The sequence below is a fragment of the Diplotaxodon limnothrissa genome, linkage group LG2 (genome assembly GCF_057381915.1).
Source record: "Diplotaxodon limnothrissa isolate DT_005_m linkage group LG2, D_limnothrissa_male_GT1.1, whole genome shotgun sequence".
Lineage (NCBI taxonomy): Eukaryota > Metazoa > Chordata > Actinopteri > Cichliformes > Cichlidae > Diplotaxodon > Diplotaxodon limnothrissa.
The window spans coordinates 36885586-36899593 of NC_140597.1; the positions used below are offsets into that span (position 1 = coordinate 36885586).

The 14008-nt window shown below is 40.3% G+C and overlaps 1 protein-coding gene across 1 annotated transcript; it reads left to right on the plus strand.

Moving 5' to 3' along the window:
* Nucleotides 1-191: 191 nt before the first annotated feature.
* On the plus strand, nt 192-10087 carry taf7 (TAF7 RNA polymerase II, TATA box binding protein (TBP)-associated factor). Its single transcript, XM_085372926.1, has 12 exons — nt 192-355; nt 1738-1814; nt 1910-1988; nt 2213-2346; nt 2530-2650; nt 2794-2852; nt 3390-3462; nt 4487-4600; nt 6753-6947; nt 8242-8354; nt 9374-9433; nt 9827-10087. The coding sequence occupies exons 1-12, from the start codon at nt 337-339 to the stop codon at nt 9869-9871; spliced, it is 1089 nt and encodes a 362-aa protein (XP_085229052.1). The 5' UTR covers nt 192-336; the 3' UTR covers nt 9872-10087.
* Nucleotides 10088-14008: the final 3921 nt, after the last annotated feature.

Genomic DNA, 14008 nt, shown 5'->3' on the forward strand with positions numbered 1-14008 from the left:
TAACTTTCACTGTTAGTCCTTATTTAATAACATGGCAGTACAAAAATATGCACACATATATATTATAATTACTTAATTATTAACTGAAATATGCCTATAATTTGTAATTTAATGCTCAGACATACGAGTTGTACAGCCAAGATTAAGAAAACACAAATTTCCGAGGAGGTATTGAAAGTGGCAAAGCCCTAAGCAACACTATTGTTTTTGCTCGTGATTATGCTATCACTGTGTAGCTAAGAAGTCTCGTTTTTGTCAGTCAGAATCGTCATGTTTATGCGTGTTTAGCATTGAAATATATTTATACAGCTGCACCATCTAAACTTCTAAACGACGATGACATCTAAACTGAAAGGTACGTTAAAATCCTCTGCCCTTATCCTTATGCTAAAGATAACTAGCTGTTAGCCTCGTAGCCTCCACTTTTGCGAGGTAAGGAAACACTTTTCGTTGTCGGTTATTAAGATGAAGCTGATATAACTCAATGATAGTAACAATAATGGTGATGATGAAACAAAACATGTTGTCGGTGGCAAATTTTAACAACTGTGTTCGCAAATTAGCGTTTATCGTTCCTGTCTTTTGAACATTGTGTATAATCTCCTATAGTGTTATTGTTCCACAGTGTGGTAGACGTCATTAATGTAAGATGCACAAGTAACCTTAATTAGCTGTAATTATCTGTGTTTTACTTTTGATGTAAAGACATTCGTGATAGAATTTGAAAAGAGATTCAGAGTACATTTGGTTGGAACGTTGGTTATTTTTTCGTTCATTTATTCATTCATAGTATAATATAATAAACTAAATGTTATATTGAACTAATAATAACGTTTGTTGGTTTGCATATACGCACTGTGAGAAATAAAAATGGTTTGGCTATTTACATTTTTAGCTTATTACATTATAATTTCCTTTTTTGTCAGCACTGAAATAAACTTTACTGTTGTAGGTACTTAAGATAGTAGTTAGTGTTTATATACGAGTGTTTGTACACTAGTGTGTATTTCTAGTGTTGCTGCCCAGTGAAAACCTCACACCATTAAAGACAATTTTCCACAAGTTTAAAAAAAAGCAAAACAAAGAACACTCAAAGTAAAATAATGCATATAAAATCACCAAACTTGGAGATTTCTTTCCACGGGAAGAACATGAAAGACTATAAAGTGATCAGTAATTAAAGCTGTCAAAAAATGTGGTGGAGTGTAGTTTTTGCCCCTGAGATATAATGTATGTAAGAGAAAATGCCCAGCTAAGGTACTGAAAATGCTTTAAATGGTCCACAGACGAGTCCGTCCAGCCAATGATTCAATTGAACTGACTTTCATTTGTATAGCGCCAAATCACAACAACAGTTGCCTCAAGGAGTTTTATATTGTAAGGTAAAGACCCTACAATAATACAGAGAAACCCACAGCAATCAAACGGAATGCTATGAGTAAGCATTCAGTGAGAAGACAAAGGAAAAACTCCTTTTTAACAGGAAGAAACCTCCAGCAGAATCAGGCTTCAGGAGTGGCGTCCATCTGACACTGTGAAAAAAAGACAGTGGAAGAGAGCCAGAGATTAAGATATTAGATACTATATTACTTCTTACTTCAAAATAGGAAAAATGAGTTCCATAATGTACTGTATATTTTAATGTTAAAGTAGAATGACAAACTTTGTAGTTTGTCAGCATATAGCAAGCAAGACATATTTTAACACTTTCATTATGGTGATGTGTTTTGATTTTAGTTGGGAAGGTCGGTTCCAAGAGTAAGGAGGATGCCCCTTATGAGCTGGAGAGCCAGTTTGTCCTCAGGCTTCCTTCGGTGAGACTTTTGCACTTGCAGAAATTCATTGTTTGATGGAAATTCAGTTTTATCACCACCAATATGATCTGGCTTCATTTTTCTTTCTTTTGCAGGAGTATGCCTCAACAGTAAGAAGGATTGCACAGTCTAGCAGTATGAACATGAAGGACAGACTCACCATTGAGTTGCACCGTAAGCTGCTCACAATCTTGGCACTGGTTTAATTAACGCTGTCTCCCTGTCTTGTTATTCATTTACAGTCGGGTCCAGAATTTTGAACGTTGTACATATTTCTATACCAGTTTCATTCTTTTTGTTATTTAAATGTAACAATGATTGTAGCATACTAATGGATCTAGTTAAAGAATTGTCACCCACATGTCCCCTTAACAGTCATTTGTCCCTCTTATTTGTAGCTGATGGCCGTCATGGCATAGTTAGAGTAGACCGTGTTCCTTTGGCCTGCAAACTGGTTGATCTCCCCTGCATGATTGAGTCACTCAAAACGGTGGACAAGAAGACGTTTTACAAGACCGCAGATGTCTGCCAGGTAAGCAAGAGACTGGAAATAAATAATTTTTACAGTTTTCCATTATTTTATTGGTTTAAAATAAAAGTACATTTTGGATTTTAGATACGTGTTATGTAAATTTATTTTCCCCAGTTACAGTGCAGTGCAGTACAGATTAATCAGCATGGTATTTTGCATTCATTTTTCCCATCCACGGGTTAGATGCTCGTGTGTACACTAGATGGAGACCTTTACCCCCCTTTGGAAGAGCCAACTGGCACTGACCCCAAGACCAAAAAGAAGGATAAAGACAAGGACAAGAAATTTGTTTGGAATCACGGCAGTAAGTAATTATATACAGACAGCAGCTTTTTGACTTGTTTATATTGAAAACTTGGCATATCAGCAGTTCAGGAAACATAATGTCCCCTCCTTGGGTAGTGGACTGATTTTTGGCTTCGCTAATCCCATTGTTTTGCTCTTTAGTCACCTGCCCTCTGAAGAACACGCGCAAGAGGAGATTTCGGAAGACTGCGAAAAAAAAGGTTCTGACATTTTTCATTTTCCCTACAGCAATCCCCTCCCGTGTCCCATCCATCTCCTTAGCATCTCGTTTGATGATCCATCTTTTTCCTAGGCTCTCTTCCAACAAGACATTTACATTTCATAAAACAGGAACTATGGTAAAAGTGAAAACTAAGATTTACATATAAATAAAGCCTTTCCATCTTAGTTTCCCCCAAAGGCATGCAAAAAAGCTATTTCACTATTGCTTTGATCAAAGTGAAAGCGAGTGGAGCTGGAGCACTACACTTTGTCTACTTTGTCTTCTGAATAAATCTTCCTGAAGGTGCAGAGCTGAGCCATATTGATTTGGCCCCTTCTGTTTTTAATCGCTAATGTACTCTCTGGCATGTGGCCAGCTGCTACCTTGGTGTGTGTGTGTGTGTGTGTGTGTGTGTGTGTGTGTGTGTGTGTGTGTGTGTGTGTGTGTGTGTGTGTGTGTGTGTGTGTGTGTGTAAGATAAGGCAAGAGAGATGCAGCTAATACTACAAGTAACTCGATCTCTCTGTCTCTTGCAGTACATTGAATCTCCTGATGTGGAAAAGGAAGTGAAGAGATTGCTGAGCACAGATGCTGACGCTGTCAGCGTCCGTATCCTTTTTGACACCTAAACATTCTGCACGTCCATCTTAGGACAATAGTAACGGTGTATATCAGGGGTGTCAAACTCAAATACACAGTGGGCCAAAATTCAAAACTGGAACAAAGTCGCGGGCTAACGTTAATATTTATTGAAATATATTTATTCCTCCAGATATAAGAATTAATCTTTTCTTATGGACTCAAACACATTTTGCTGAAAAACTGAATATGGAACAAGCAAAGCTTAATACTAAACAATATATATATTAGCTGTATAATACCAGTAGGCCAGCTCTAATAGTAATTTGGCATGGCTTTGCGGGCCAAATGTAATTAGGCTGCGGGCCAGATTTGGCCCGCGGGCCAGAGTTTGACACCTATGGTGTATATAAACCATCAAAACAATAGTGTGTATTACATCTTTAAAAGTACTTCAGAGTAAGGCAGAATCAGCTGGCCATTACTTGTAACGTGAAATCTAGTCAGTTTTTCAGAAGCGTCACATAATTACCACTCTTTGTCTTTTAGGTCAAACATAATCTCTGTTTAATTTACCATGTAAAATATGTTGAAGTTAGGCCCAAGTGGCTTTCCTGACTCCTGCATGGTTACATGGTTCACCTGATTTGACTTTCCCTGATGCCTTTGCGAGAGATATGCACTGTGCGAGGAAGCTATTAGTGCTTTAATGAAACCCTAAACTTGCCTGACAGAATAAGAGCATAGCGAGGCTGCCTTGAGTGGCTGCTTGCTGTGTGTTAATTGAGATGGACTGATGATTATCATTGCTTAGTTGGTCACAGTGAAGCAAAGATTCTTATTTTAATTTTAGTGCTTGCATACAGCTGGGGAGATAAACATGGCACTAATGAATGTTAAAACTGAGACAGTTTCTCTGCATCTAATTTGACCCTTCAGGTCTTTTTTTGAAGTAGGATTATTCAAAAGACCACAAGTCTTTTACTTTAGTTTAGGCCCTCTGAAGGTTAAAGGAATCTGCAGAAGGTGTGCCAACCCTTAACCTAGTTATCAGGATGGGAGGTTATCGCAGAGGATGAGTCCAAGGAAGCAGATCAACACAGCTCTCTGGCCAACCTGGATTCCTCACCTGGGACCTCAGGACACAAGATGGGTCATGGGTCCTCTGGTAAATAAAACTTAATTTTAAAAAGTCGTGTGAAATAAGATGTGGTACACTCTGTTATAATGCTCAGCCAGCTTCTCAATTCAGCTAAAAAAGAGAACATGTTCTGCTACCCAGGCCTTTTAGCTGACCTATATGAACACGCGCAATAAAGCTTGATTGATTTAGTTTTTTTAATAATAGCATTATAATTGGGATGAACATTTAAAAATGGTTATCTGAATCATTAAGACTCAGAATACTAGTGAACACATCGTGTAATTAGGATGCAATTCCTAAACTTTTCTTTACTCTGGAAGAGACATATGTACACATGCATAGGGCTGTGCAATATGACCAAAATCTCATATCCCGATATAAGACATGTATCGTCCTGATAATGATATAAATCACAAAAATGTAACAGTTTCTGTAAATTCTGTGAATCTCGGGCAGCTCGACTTGCGTGAAGTGTTTCCAGCTCGTGTACCTGGAGTCGAGTGTTTTAACCGATGCATGAAATTATACATTTTTAGACATAAGTTGTAACGGCCGCCGTTTTCTTTGTGAGTATTTATTACACAGCGTGCTGCGGGGAAAAGCCTGTTCTAACGTTTGACTCTAAGGTTTGTTTGTTTTTTAGCACCTGGCGGCTCTTTTTTGCTTCCCATTCGTAAACACTGCATACTCTTTCACGTGATTCGGTTTATTTTGAAAAGTCTCAACAGGATCTTGAGCTTTATTGTGAAAGGTTTATGTGGAAAATAAACAAGCGGACACGCGATGGTTTTACTGTCGTTGTTGCTAACGACAACGCATAAAATCGTTCGTGGTGTGGTTATATTAAATATAAAGCTGGGCTCACACTGTGCGATTTTTGGCCCATTTTGAGCCGATTTTTCAGTCGTGCGACCGTTTTAGTGATCGCCCCGATTTTGGCCCTTCATCGTGCATCGTGTAGTATACGTGGGATAACGAGAAGCGATTAACACCTCACGACCAGCTCCCGATCATCAATCGCTTGGTCGTGAGGATTTCAAAGAGGTTTGAAATCCTCACGACCGTCGTGAGGGTGTCGCCGTAGCTGCTCACACTGTGCACGCGCAAACACATAAATGTTGGTGAAAAAGACGGAGTAGCACAGCAGTGCAGCGTGTGATCTGGACACAAGCGATGGAGGCACAACTTGTAGAACTATGGCCTCACAAAATGATCATAACCACAACAACCATGAAAATAGTTGGATGGACATTGCTGCTCAATCACAGCTGCCTGATCAATGTTTTTCATTAGCAATTTAGCAAAGTTGATGGTGGTGCTGTGCGTGTTTGTGTGAGTGAAAGACGGAGAGGGAGAGCGAGCGTCAGATTTTCTGTTATAACCTTCATTTTTATGGACGCACAGTGTGAGCACTCGGGTCGCATCACAGCATCGGCTGTATAGTGTGACACCCTGCATCATGACCTACCAACTTCTAACCCCTGCAAGTCAATCGTACAGTTTGAGCAGGAGCTGAATAACGCGACTGAAAAAAATCGCACAGTGTCTGCCCAGCTTAAGAGAAAGAGAGAACTTTAAGAAATGAATATAGCCACTACAGTAACATCAAAACGATGAAAAAATATTGCCGTAAACAGTTTATTTTGCGACACCACGAAACAAACGATAGCGTAAAATGAAACGATAGATGTTTTTATATCGTCATCCGATATATATCGTTATATCGAACAGCCCTACACATGCATACGAAATGATCTATCCATAAAGCTAATCAGATTGTTCATAAAACAGTCATGAACAAATTAGTGCTGCTGTAACAAGCAATTATGAACAAAACATTTCCCTAACCTTTTTACCTCATTTCATTTTATTTCCTCCTTTCATTCCTTCCCATACCTTGAGGTATGTGGCTAAACTATCTAGTGGTTCATGCTTGAGTGACTTCTACTGTACTGCCAAGTGTTGGAGCAGAGTTATTTTTGCCATGTAAGAGAAGAGCAGGCTGGTTGTTTGGACTCCACATTTATTCCTTCCTGTCATATAAGCCCAGTTTTAAAGCTCCAGTAGACTGTTGGCTCTGTGACCTAGATTAATCCCAGAGCAAGTGCTCTAAATTCTCGCTGTTTCCATCTTTGTGTTTGCGTTTCTAACGCTAATGTGCTTTCTGCATCACCAGTCCAGCATGATGAACTGAGGGAGATCTTCAATGACATCAGCAGTTCAAGTGAGGACGAGGAGGACGAAGGGGACCGGCATGAAGATGAGGACCTGAATATCATGGACACAGAGGATGATCTGGTCCAGCAGCTCCAGGACAAACTTAATGAGTCCGATTCTGCACAGAATGAAAGTGATAGAAACAACCAGATAGGTATGAGGCAGAAAACTATATACAAGTCATCGTATATAGTTTTCATTGCTGCATTAACTCATAAATAAAATCATCACTAGCTGCAGTCCAACTGATATAAATTACATTTTGTTGTTAAAAATCTCTCACCAGCATCCCTAATCAGATTTTTTATTTTTTTTATTTTATGAAAACAACTTAACAACTAAACACAGGAGAGATAGATGTGATTATTATATGTGATTCTTTATACATTATGCAGTAAAGAGAGTGTGTGTGTGTGTGCACACCCAGGTGGATGTGAAGTAAGTGCTGCATTAGAATTATGCAATCTTTCATGCCGTGCTTGCAGTTTACACCACAGAGATAATTCTCTTTCTCTTAGCCGACTTCCTCTGTATACCAACAGTTGTTCATTTTTCAGTTGCAGCAGTCACAGCCAAGAAAGTGGGCTTGGCTGCCCAGAGATACTTGTCGAAGTAGAGGTCAAAAATAACCTGAGCAAGGTGTCTGAACTTTTAATCGAAGTGGAATTTTCTAGCTCATCACACACATTCAAATAAATAGCCTTACTTAAATACACGTGCTGCGCCCTCACCCACAGAGATGCTCATTCTGACAGCTCTCAGCTCTCCTCTTCAACTAACCAGTCTGACAGGTGTTGTGGCTCAGCAGGAGGCTCAGGGAGCTGTCCAGTTTGACAGCACAATACCTCCTTAGCTAGATACATAGAACTGTCAGTCAGGCAGCACTGCTGGCCAGCTCAACTGTAGCATCTTGGCGGAGCCCTTCTCAATATGTTGGAGCCAGGCCATGCATGATGATGGCATCCATGCATAGCTGTAAAAGTTGAATGAATGGATTCACATGGCCTCCTTATTGTTAGATAGTTTGCATTACAACAGCTTTGTCAGAATTTGGAGCCAGGGGAAAACGGTGAATGGATACAATTAGTTATAAGATGGTTGATTGGTGGTGGAGCCACGGGTTTCTGTGAGACATGGTGGATTTGATGAGAACTCTGTGTGGTGCACAAAGCAGACTGATTTAGTTGTGTCTTTATAGAACTGCATCCTGCTGATTCGTGTCCTTTTAAGTCAACTGATTGTTCCCATTATGGATAATTTGTCAAACTGAACTGGAAGCATCCTTATGGTTCAGCAAGCTAAGCTGCATATCTTGTCCCCGTGGCAAGTGTAGTGTCTCAAATTATGTCACATCATCTTCGCCCTCCAACCTTTTTTGCCTCCTCTTTGCAGCACATAAGTGTTTTTATGACAGCCCTCACACATGAACCTCCCACTGTGTCCTGCAGTTATGGAGTACCAGGTGCAGATCAACAACATTAAGGCCAAGCTTCAGGAAACTCGTGCCCGCAAGAAACAGCAGGAGGAGCTCATCATGAAAGTGGAAAACCAGGCCCTCAAAGTAAGCACTGAAAACACTCACACTTTTTTCACCCGTTCATCCAAAAACTAGGTCTGCATGTACAGAGACGTAAACAAGAACATGCAGATGAGCTTGGAGGCAAAATTGTTCATGCAGCATAAATTCTCTCAAAGGTGGCGGGAAACCTAAATAACAGCTGATTTCACACATTGTTGGAGGACATTATTTTTTTAAATGGTTATTTTAAAACCCAGAATCTTGCATCTCTGCTGCTAGCCTTTTTCTCTGTAGGTTTTTCCATGCACAAAAAAGGAGCTGAAAGTTCATTCTTATGCCCAGCACTCTTTAGTGGAGAATTTACAATGAGTAAAACATGAGCAGACACGACCCTTCCTACGTTGCCATTTAACGCTCTCATTGCTCAGTGTTTTGGGACCGTCAGAGCCCCATCTCCAGTCGTTATTATCACAGTCACATGGAAAAGGTCAGCTGCCTCTGACTGGCATTCCAAGTGGCCTTTCTGTCAGAGAGGAGATACTGACACGAGCAGCCCAGGCCGACACACATTTAAAGCCATCACAATTTAATGAGGCTCAGCATGTCGACTCAAATAGAATAGAATAGAATTCAACTTTATTGTCATTGCACATGCACAGGTACAGGGCAACGAAATGCAGTTTGCATCCATCCAGAAGTGCTTTAGTGATATAGATATATTACAATATATATTAGCAATAATATAGATATGTGAGTATATTACAGAAATGGGTCTATTATGGTATGTTATAATGTACACGGTATGAAGTATGTTGTGAATATTCTATAACTATAAGTATGTACAGGCTGTAGTGAGTACAAGCTATGTACAGGATATGAACAGGATATAAATATGAAAAAACTATACAGAATATGAAATAAATAACTTTACAGAATCTGGGATATACAGCTATACAGAAATGGGAACTATGCAAGTTGTAAACAGTTGTAGGATTAAAGATTATCGAATGTACAGAATGATTATTTACAAACAAACCTTGTTTGCCTCTCTGCTCTTACAGAACCGTTTCCAAGCCTTGTTGGATGAGATTATTCAGCAGGAGGAGCGGGAGATGGAGCAGGTAAGAACCTTTTTGTAAAAGCCAAGGATCAGTGCTCACTGTGAGCTTTCTACAGCCTTCAGCACTTTGCATGAATTTCTCTTGAATGAATGTCAAATATCATGTCGGCGGATGGTGTTGTGTTTGCTATTCTTTTTCAACCCAACATTTTTCATGCCTAATAGCAAAGTTGAAAACCAATCAAGCGCAATTTAATTTGACAGCAGCTACCAGGGGAGTCCTTTTTGTAGCTATGGCATAGTGGCCACCCACTGTCTAGGGTCGTTGTTTGTATTGACAAATGACTGCAGCAAATTAATGTGAAAAGACATGTTAATCATCATCCACTTACCCTCCAATTACACCACGGTGCTGCTGGGCATCAATCACGCCCTCTATTTTCTGCTCCAACAGCTGGCCTCCCTGCAGGAGCAGCTGGACTCACTGATAGAGAAGTGACCACCAGGGGGCAGTCACATGTCATCTTCTGGCATACAGGAAAGACAAGGAGGAGAAAAGCCTTCATCCAGGGAGAAGAGAATTTTTATTGGAAGTTGCTGTGTCATTCCTTTAAATTTGTGATTTTCCTATTACACAGCACACAGATTGGTTCACTCAAAGTTTGTGTTTTTAAGTTGACAAAATGCGTTTGTAGTTACTGTGTGATTAAACTGTTCCACCTCAGTGGTTAATGTTGTCTGGGTGTTTATTGTCTTAAAGACAAATTGTCTCTAGCCAATGTTTACTGCAGGTCAACATTTATTTTATTACCCGTCAGAAAAATAAAGTTACAAAATGTATTTATTTTTGTTTATATATTCCTACATCATTGGTACTAATGATCAGCATGGTCGTGGTGGATTTTGGTTCAAACACACCTGATTTGGCAGCTTAGAGCTGTTTGGAGCTCTACTGCAAACAGCTCTTACTGCTTAACTTTTATGTAATATACAGTGGGGCAAAAAAGTATTTAGTCAGCCACCGATTGTGCAAGTTCCCCCACCTAAAATGATGACAGAGGTCAGTAATTTGCACCAGAGGTACACTTCAACTGTGAGAGACAGAATGTGAAAAAAAAATCCATGAATCCACATGGTAGGATTTGTAAAGAATTTATTCGTAAATCAGGGTGGAAAATAAGTATTTGGTCAATAACAAAAATACAACTCAATACTTTGTAACATAACCTTTGTTGGCAATAACAGAGGTCAAACGTTTACTATAGGTCTTTACCAGGTTTGCACACACAGTAGCTGGTATTTTGGCCCATTCCTCCATGCAGATCTTCTCGAGAGCAGTGATGTTTTGGGGCTGTCGCCGAGCAACACGGACTTTCAACTCCCGCCACAGATTTTCTATGGGGTTGAGGTCTGGAGACTGGCTAGGCCACTCCAGGACTTTCAAATGCTTCTTACGGAGCCACTCCTTTGTTGCCCGGGCGGTGTGTTTTGGATCATTGTCATGTTGGAAGACCCAGCCTCGTTTCATCTTCAGTTCTCACTGATGGAAGGAGGTTTTGGCTCAAAATCTCACGATACATGGCCCCATTCATTCTGTCCTTAACACGGATCAGTCGTCCTGTCCCCTTGGCAGAAAAACAGCCCCATAGCATGATGTTTCCACCCCCATGCTTCACAGTAGGTATGGTGTTCTTGGGATGCAACTCAGTATTCTTCTTCCTCCAAACACGACGAGTTGAGTTTATACCAAAAAGTGCTACTTTGGTTTCATCTGACCACATGACATTCTCCCAATCCTCTGCTGTATCATCCATGTGCTCTCTGGCAAACTTCAGACGGGCATGGACATGCACTGGCTTCAGCAGCGGAACACGTCTGGCACTGCGGGATTTGATTCCCTGCCGTTGTAGTGTGTTACTGATGGTGACCTTTGTTACTTTGGTCCCAGCTCTCTGCAGGTCATTCACCAGGTCCCCCCGTGTGGTTCTGGGATCTTTGCTCACCGTTCTCATGATCATTTTGACCCCACGGGATGAGATCTTGTGTGGAGCCCCAGATCGAGGGAGATTATCAGTGGTCTTGTATGTCTTCCATTTTCTGATGATTGCTCCCACAGTTGATTTTTTCACACCAAGCTGCTTGCCTATTGTAGATTCACTCTTCCCAGTCTGGTGCAGGTCTACAATACTTTTCCTGGTGTCCTTCGAAAGCTCTTTGGTCTTGGCCATGGCGGAGTTTGGAGTCTGACTGTTTGAGGCTGTGGACAGGTGTCTTTTATACAGATGATGAGTTCAAACAGGTGCCATTCATACAGGTAACGAGTGGGGGACAGAAAAGCGTCTTACAGAAGACGTTACAGGTCTGTGAGAGCCAGAGATTTTCCTTGTTTGAGGTGACCAAATACTTATTTTCCACCCTGATTTATGAATAAATTCTTTACAAATCCTACCATGTGAATTCATGGATTTTTTTTTCACATTCTGTCTCTCACAGTTGAAGTGTACCTCTGGTGCAAATTACTGACCTCTGTCATCATTTTAAGTGGGGGAACTTGCACAATCGGTGGCTGACTAAATACTTTTTTGCCCCACTGTACTTTCCACTGAGGGATTTGGGTTTAAGTCATGCCAGGATAGTTTACGTATACCTTTAATGTCACTGGAATTGGTTTTCTTCTTTAAAATTTGTTTGTGTTTATATTTTCATGGACGTAGATATAGAAGTAGCAAAGACTTTGACTGCTAAATTTGAGCTTTTTTGTTGTAAAGTACCTTTAACACTAGAATTACTGACCCTTTTTTTTCCTGGTGTAAGTCCCTACTACTAGATTTACTGACCCTGCGTAAATTTGCGTAAATTCCCCTGAACCTAACACCTCCTAGCACCCCGCTGAGAGGCCTACAGCTCCATTGTTCTCCTGCTTTTGTTGTGCAAACATACCCTCCGCCAACCCCCAACCAGGAGAGATTCAGGAGACAGGAGAGAACCAGGAGAAGGTCTTTCCTTCCAATCGTTGTCAGACTCAACAACAAAGTACGGTACCTGCAGCCTACAATACACCATATTAGTAGTAGCTTTTATGTGCAGTATTATGCAATATTAGTTGTCACTACATTGCATACCTGTCCATAAACATATATACAGAGTATATGTACATATATTTATATATCCACACCTTACATAATATATATATAAAGTCTAGTTTAGGATATCTGGGCCTTTTTCTTTTCATGTGATATGGGCTAACAAGGATTTGAACGTCCCCCTTGAACTTTCACACATTTTGTCACATTACAGCCACAAACATGAATCAATTTTATTGGAATTCCACGTGAAAGACCAACACAAAGTGGTGTACACGTGAGAAGTGGAACAGAAATCATACATGATTCCAAACATTTTTTACAAATAAATAACTGAAAAGTGGGGTGTGCGTAATTATTCACAAATCACAAGATCACAAATCTTCCACTGCAGCACGTTGACAAAAGTTGTTGGAGCTGGAAGTGAAGGGAGGGTGAACACAAATATCTTCCTGTAGATCTTCACATATATATTATGTGTCTGACAACTCTCTTTTTTTTTTAACAAAGCTGCCTGTCAGCACACCAGACTGGCCTAACTTTAACCCGTAGCAAAAGCCAATACAAGTGCAGGTTTAATACAGGCTATCTGGGACTGTGTTTAACAGAATAGTTCAAGTCTCCAAATGGATGTTTTTCGGTGTTGTGTGCACCATAAGAAATCGAGGTAAAGGCTGCATGGCCATCTCAAGGCATATTGATGTTTTTATGATAACAATTTGTAATATTATTCGGAGGCTCAACGTCTGCGGGACCATTGCTAACCTCATGAGAAACGACCACAACAGACAAAAATCAACTGAAAGATTTAACATGTTAACAAAAAGGAAGAAGAACCAAATAAAGTCAGAGTCGAAACACATATAACAAGCCGGCGAGATCAAAGCAGGTGTATGGGGAGAGACCCACGATGACCCCGCTTTTAAAAGAGAAAACAGAAAAGCTCATGTTGACAAGCCAGTATTTCTGAAAGTCATTTTACAGATGAAACATGATTAAGAGCTTTTTGGTAAGTTACATCAGCTCTGGGTTCACAGAGGGAAAACAGAATCTGAAATGAAGTTTCATGAAAAGGACACAATCTTCACTATGAAAAATGAATTGCCTCCTTTTTAGTAAAAGACATGTTACGGGCTTGTGCACAAATCACATCGAACATTGCACGGCACAGTGCATCAAGTATCAAGGTGGAACATATCTATTGTCAAAGCTCGGTCTCACTTGCAGGTCATGGCTCCTCCAATCGTATAAAAGACCCAAAGTATACATTTAAAAGCTCTCCACACGGGTTGAGAAGGTGACCTTTATGTGGTGCCCTGCTATGAATCCCAGTTTTAATCCCACTGAACATCTGTTGAAAGAGCTGAACCTCTTCACTGGGAGAAGGTACCAATCAAGCCTGAGACAGGTTTGCTCAAGTAAGAGGGTGAAACTACCGGTTATGAGCAACAATAGGGGCTTGGTTTTCATCTGACTCAAGAGTGTACTACAGAATGTTATTTTAAGTGTCCTTGAAATAGATGTCCTATATATGTGCGTGAATAGTCTATCTC

Excerpts from the sequence above, each read along its gene's own strand:
- taf7 (XM_085372926.1), top strand. Across the intron at positions 3,463-4,486 it reads TGCTGACGCTGTCAGCGTCC|GATGGGAGGTTATCGCAGAG; the intron begins GTATCCTTTTTG and ends CCTAGTTATCAG. Across the intron at positions 9,434-9,826 it reads AGGAGCGGGAGATGGAGCAG|CTGGCCTCCCTGCAGGAGCA; the intron begins GTAAGAACCTTT and ends CTGCTCCAACAG.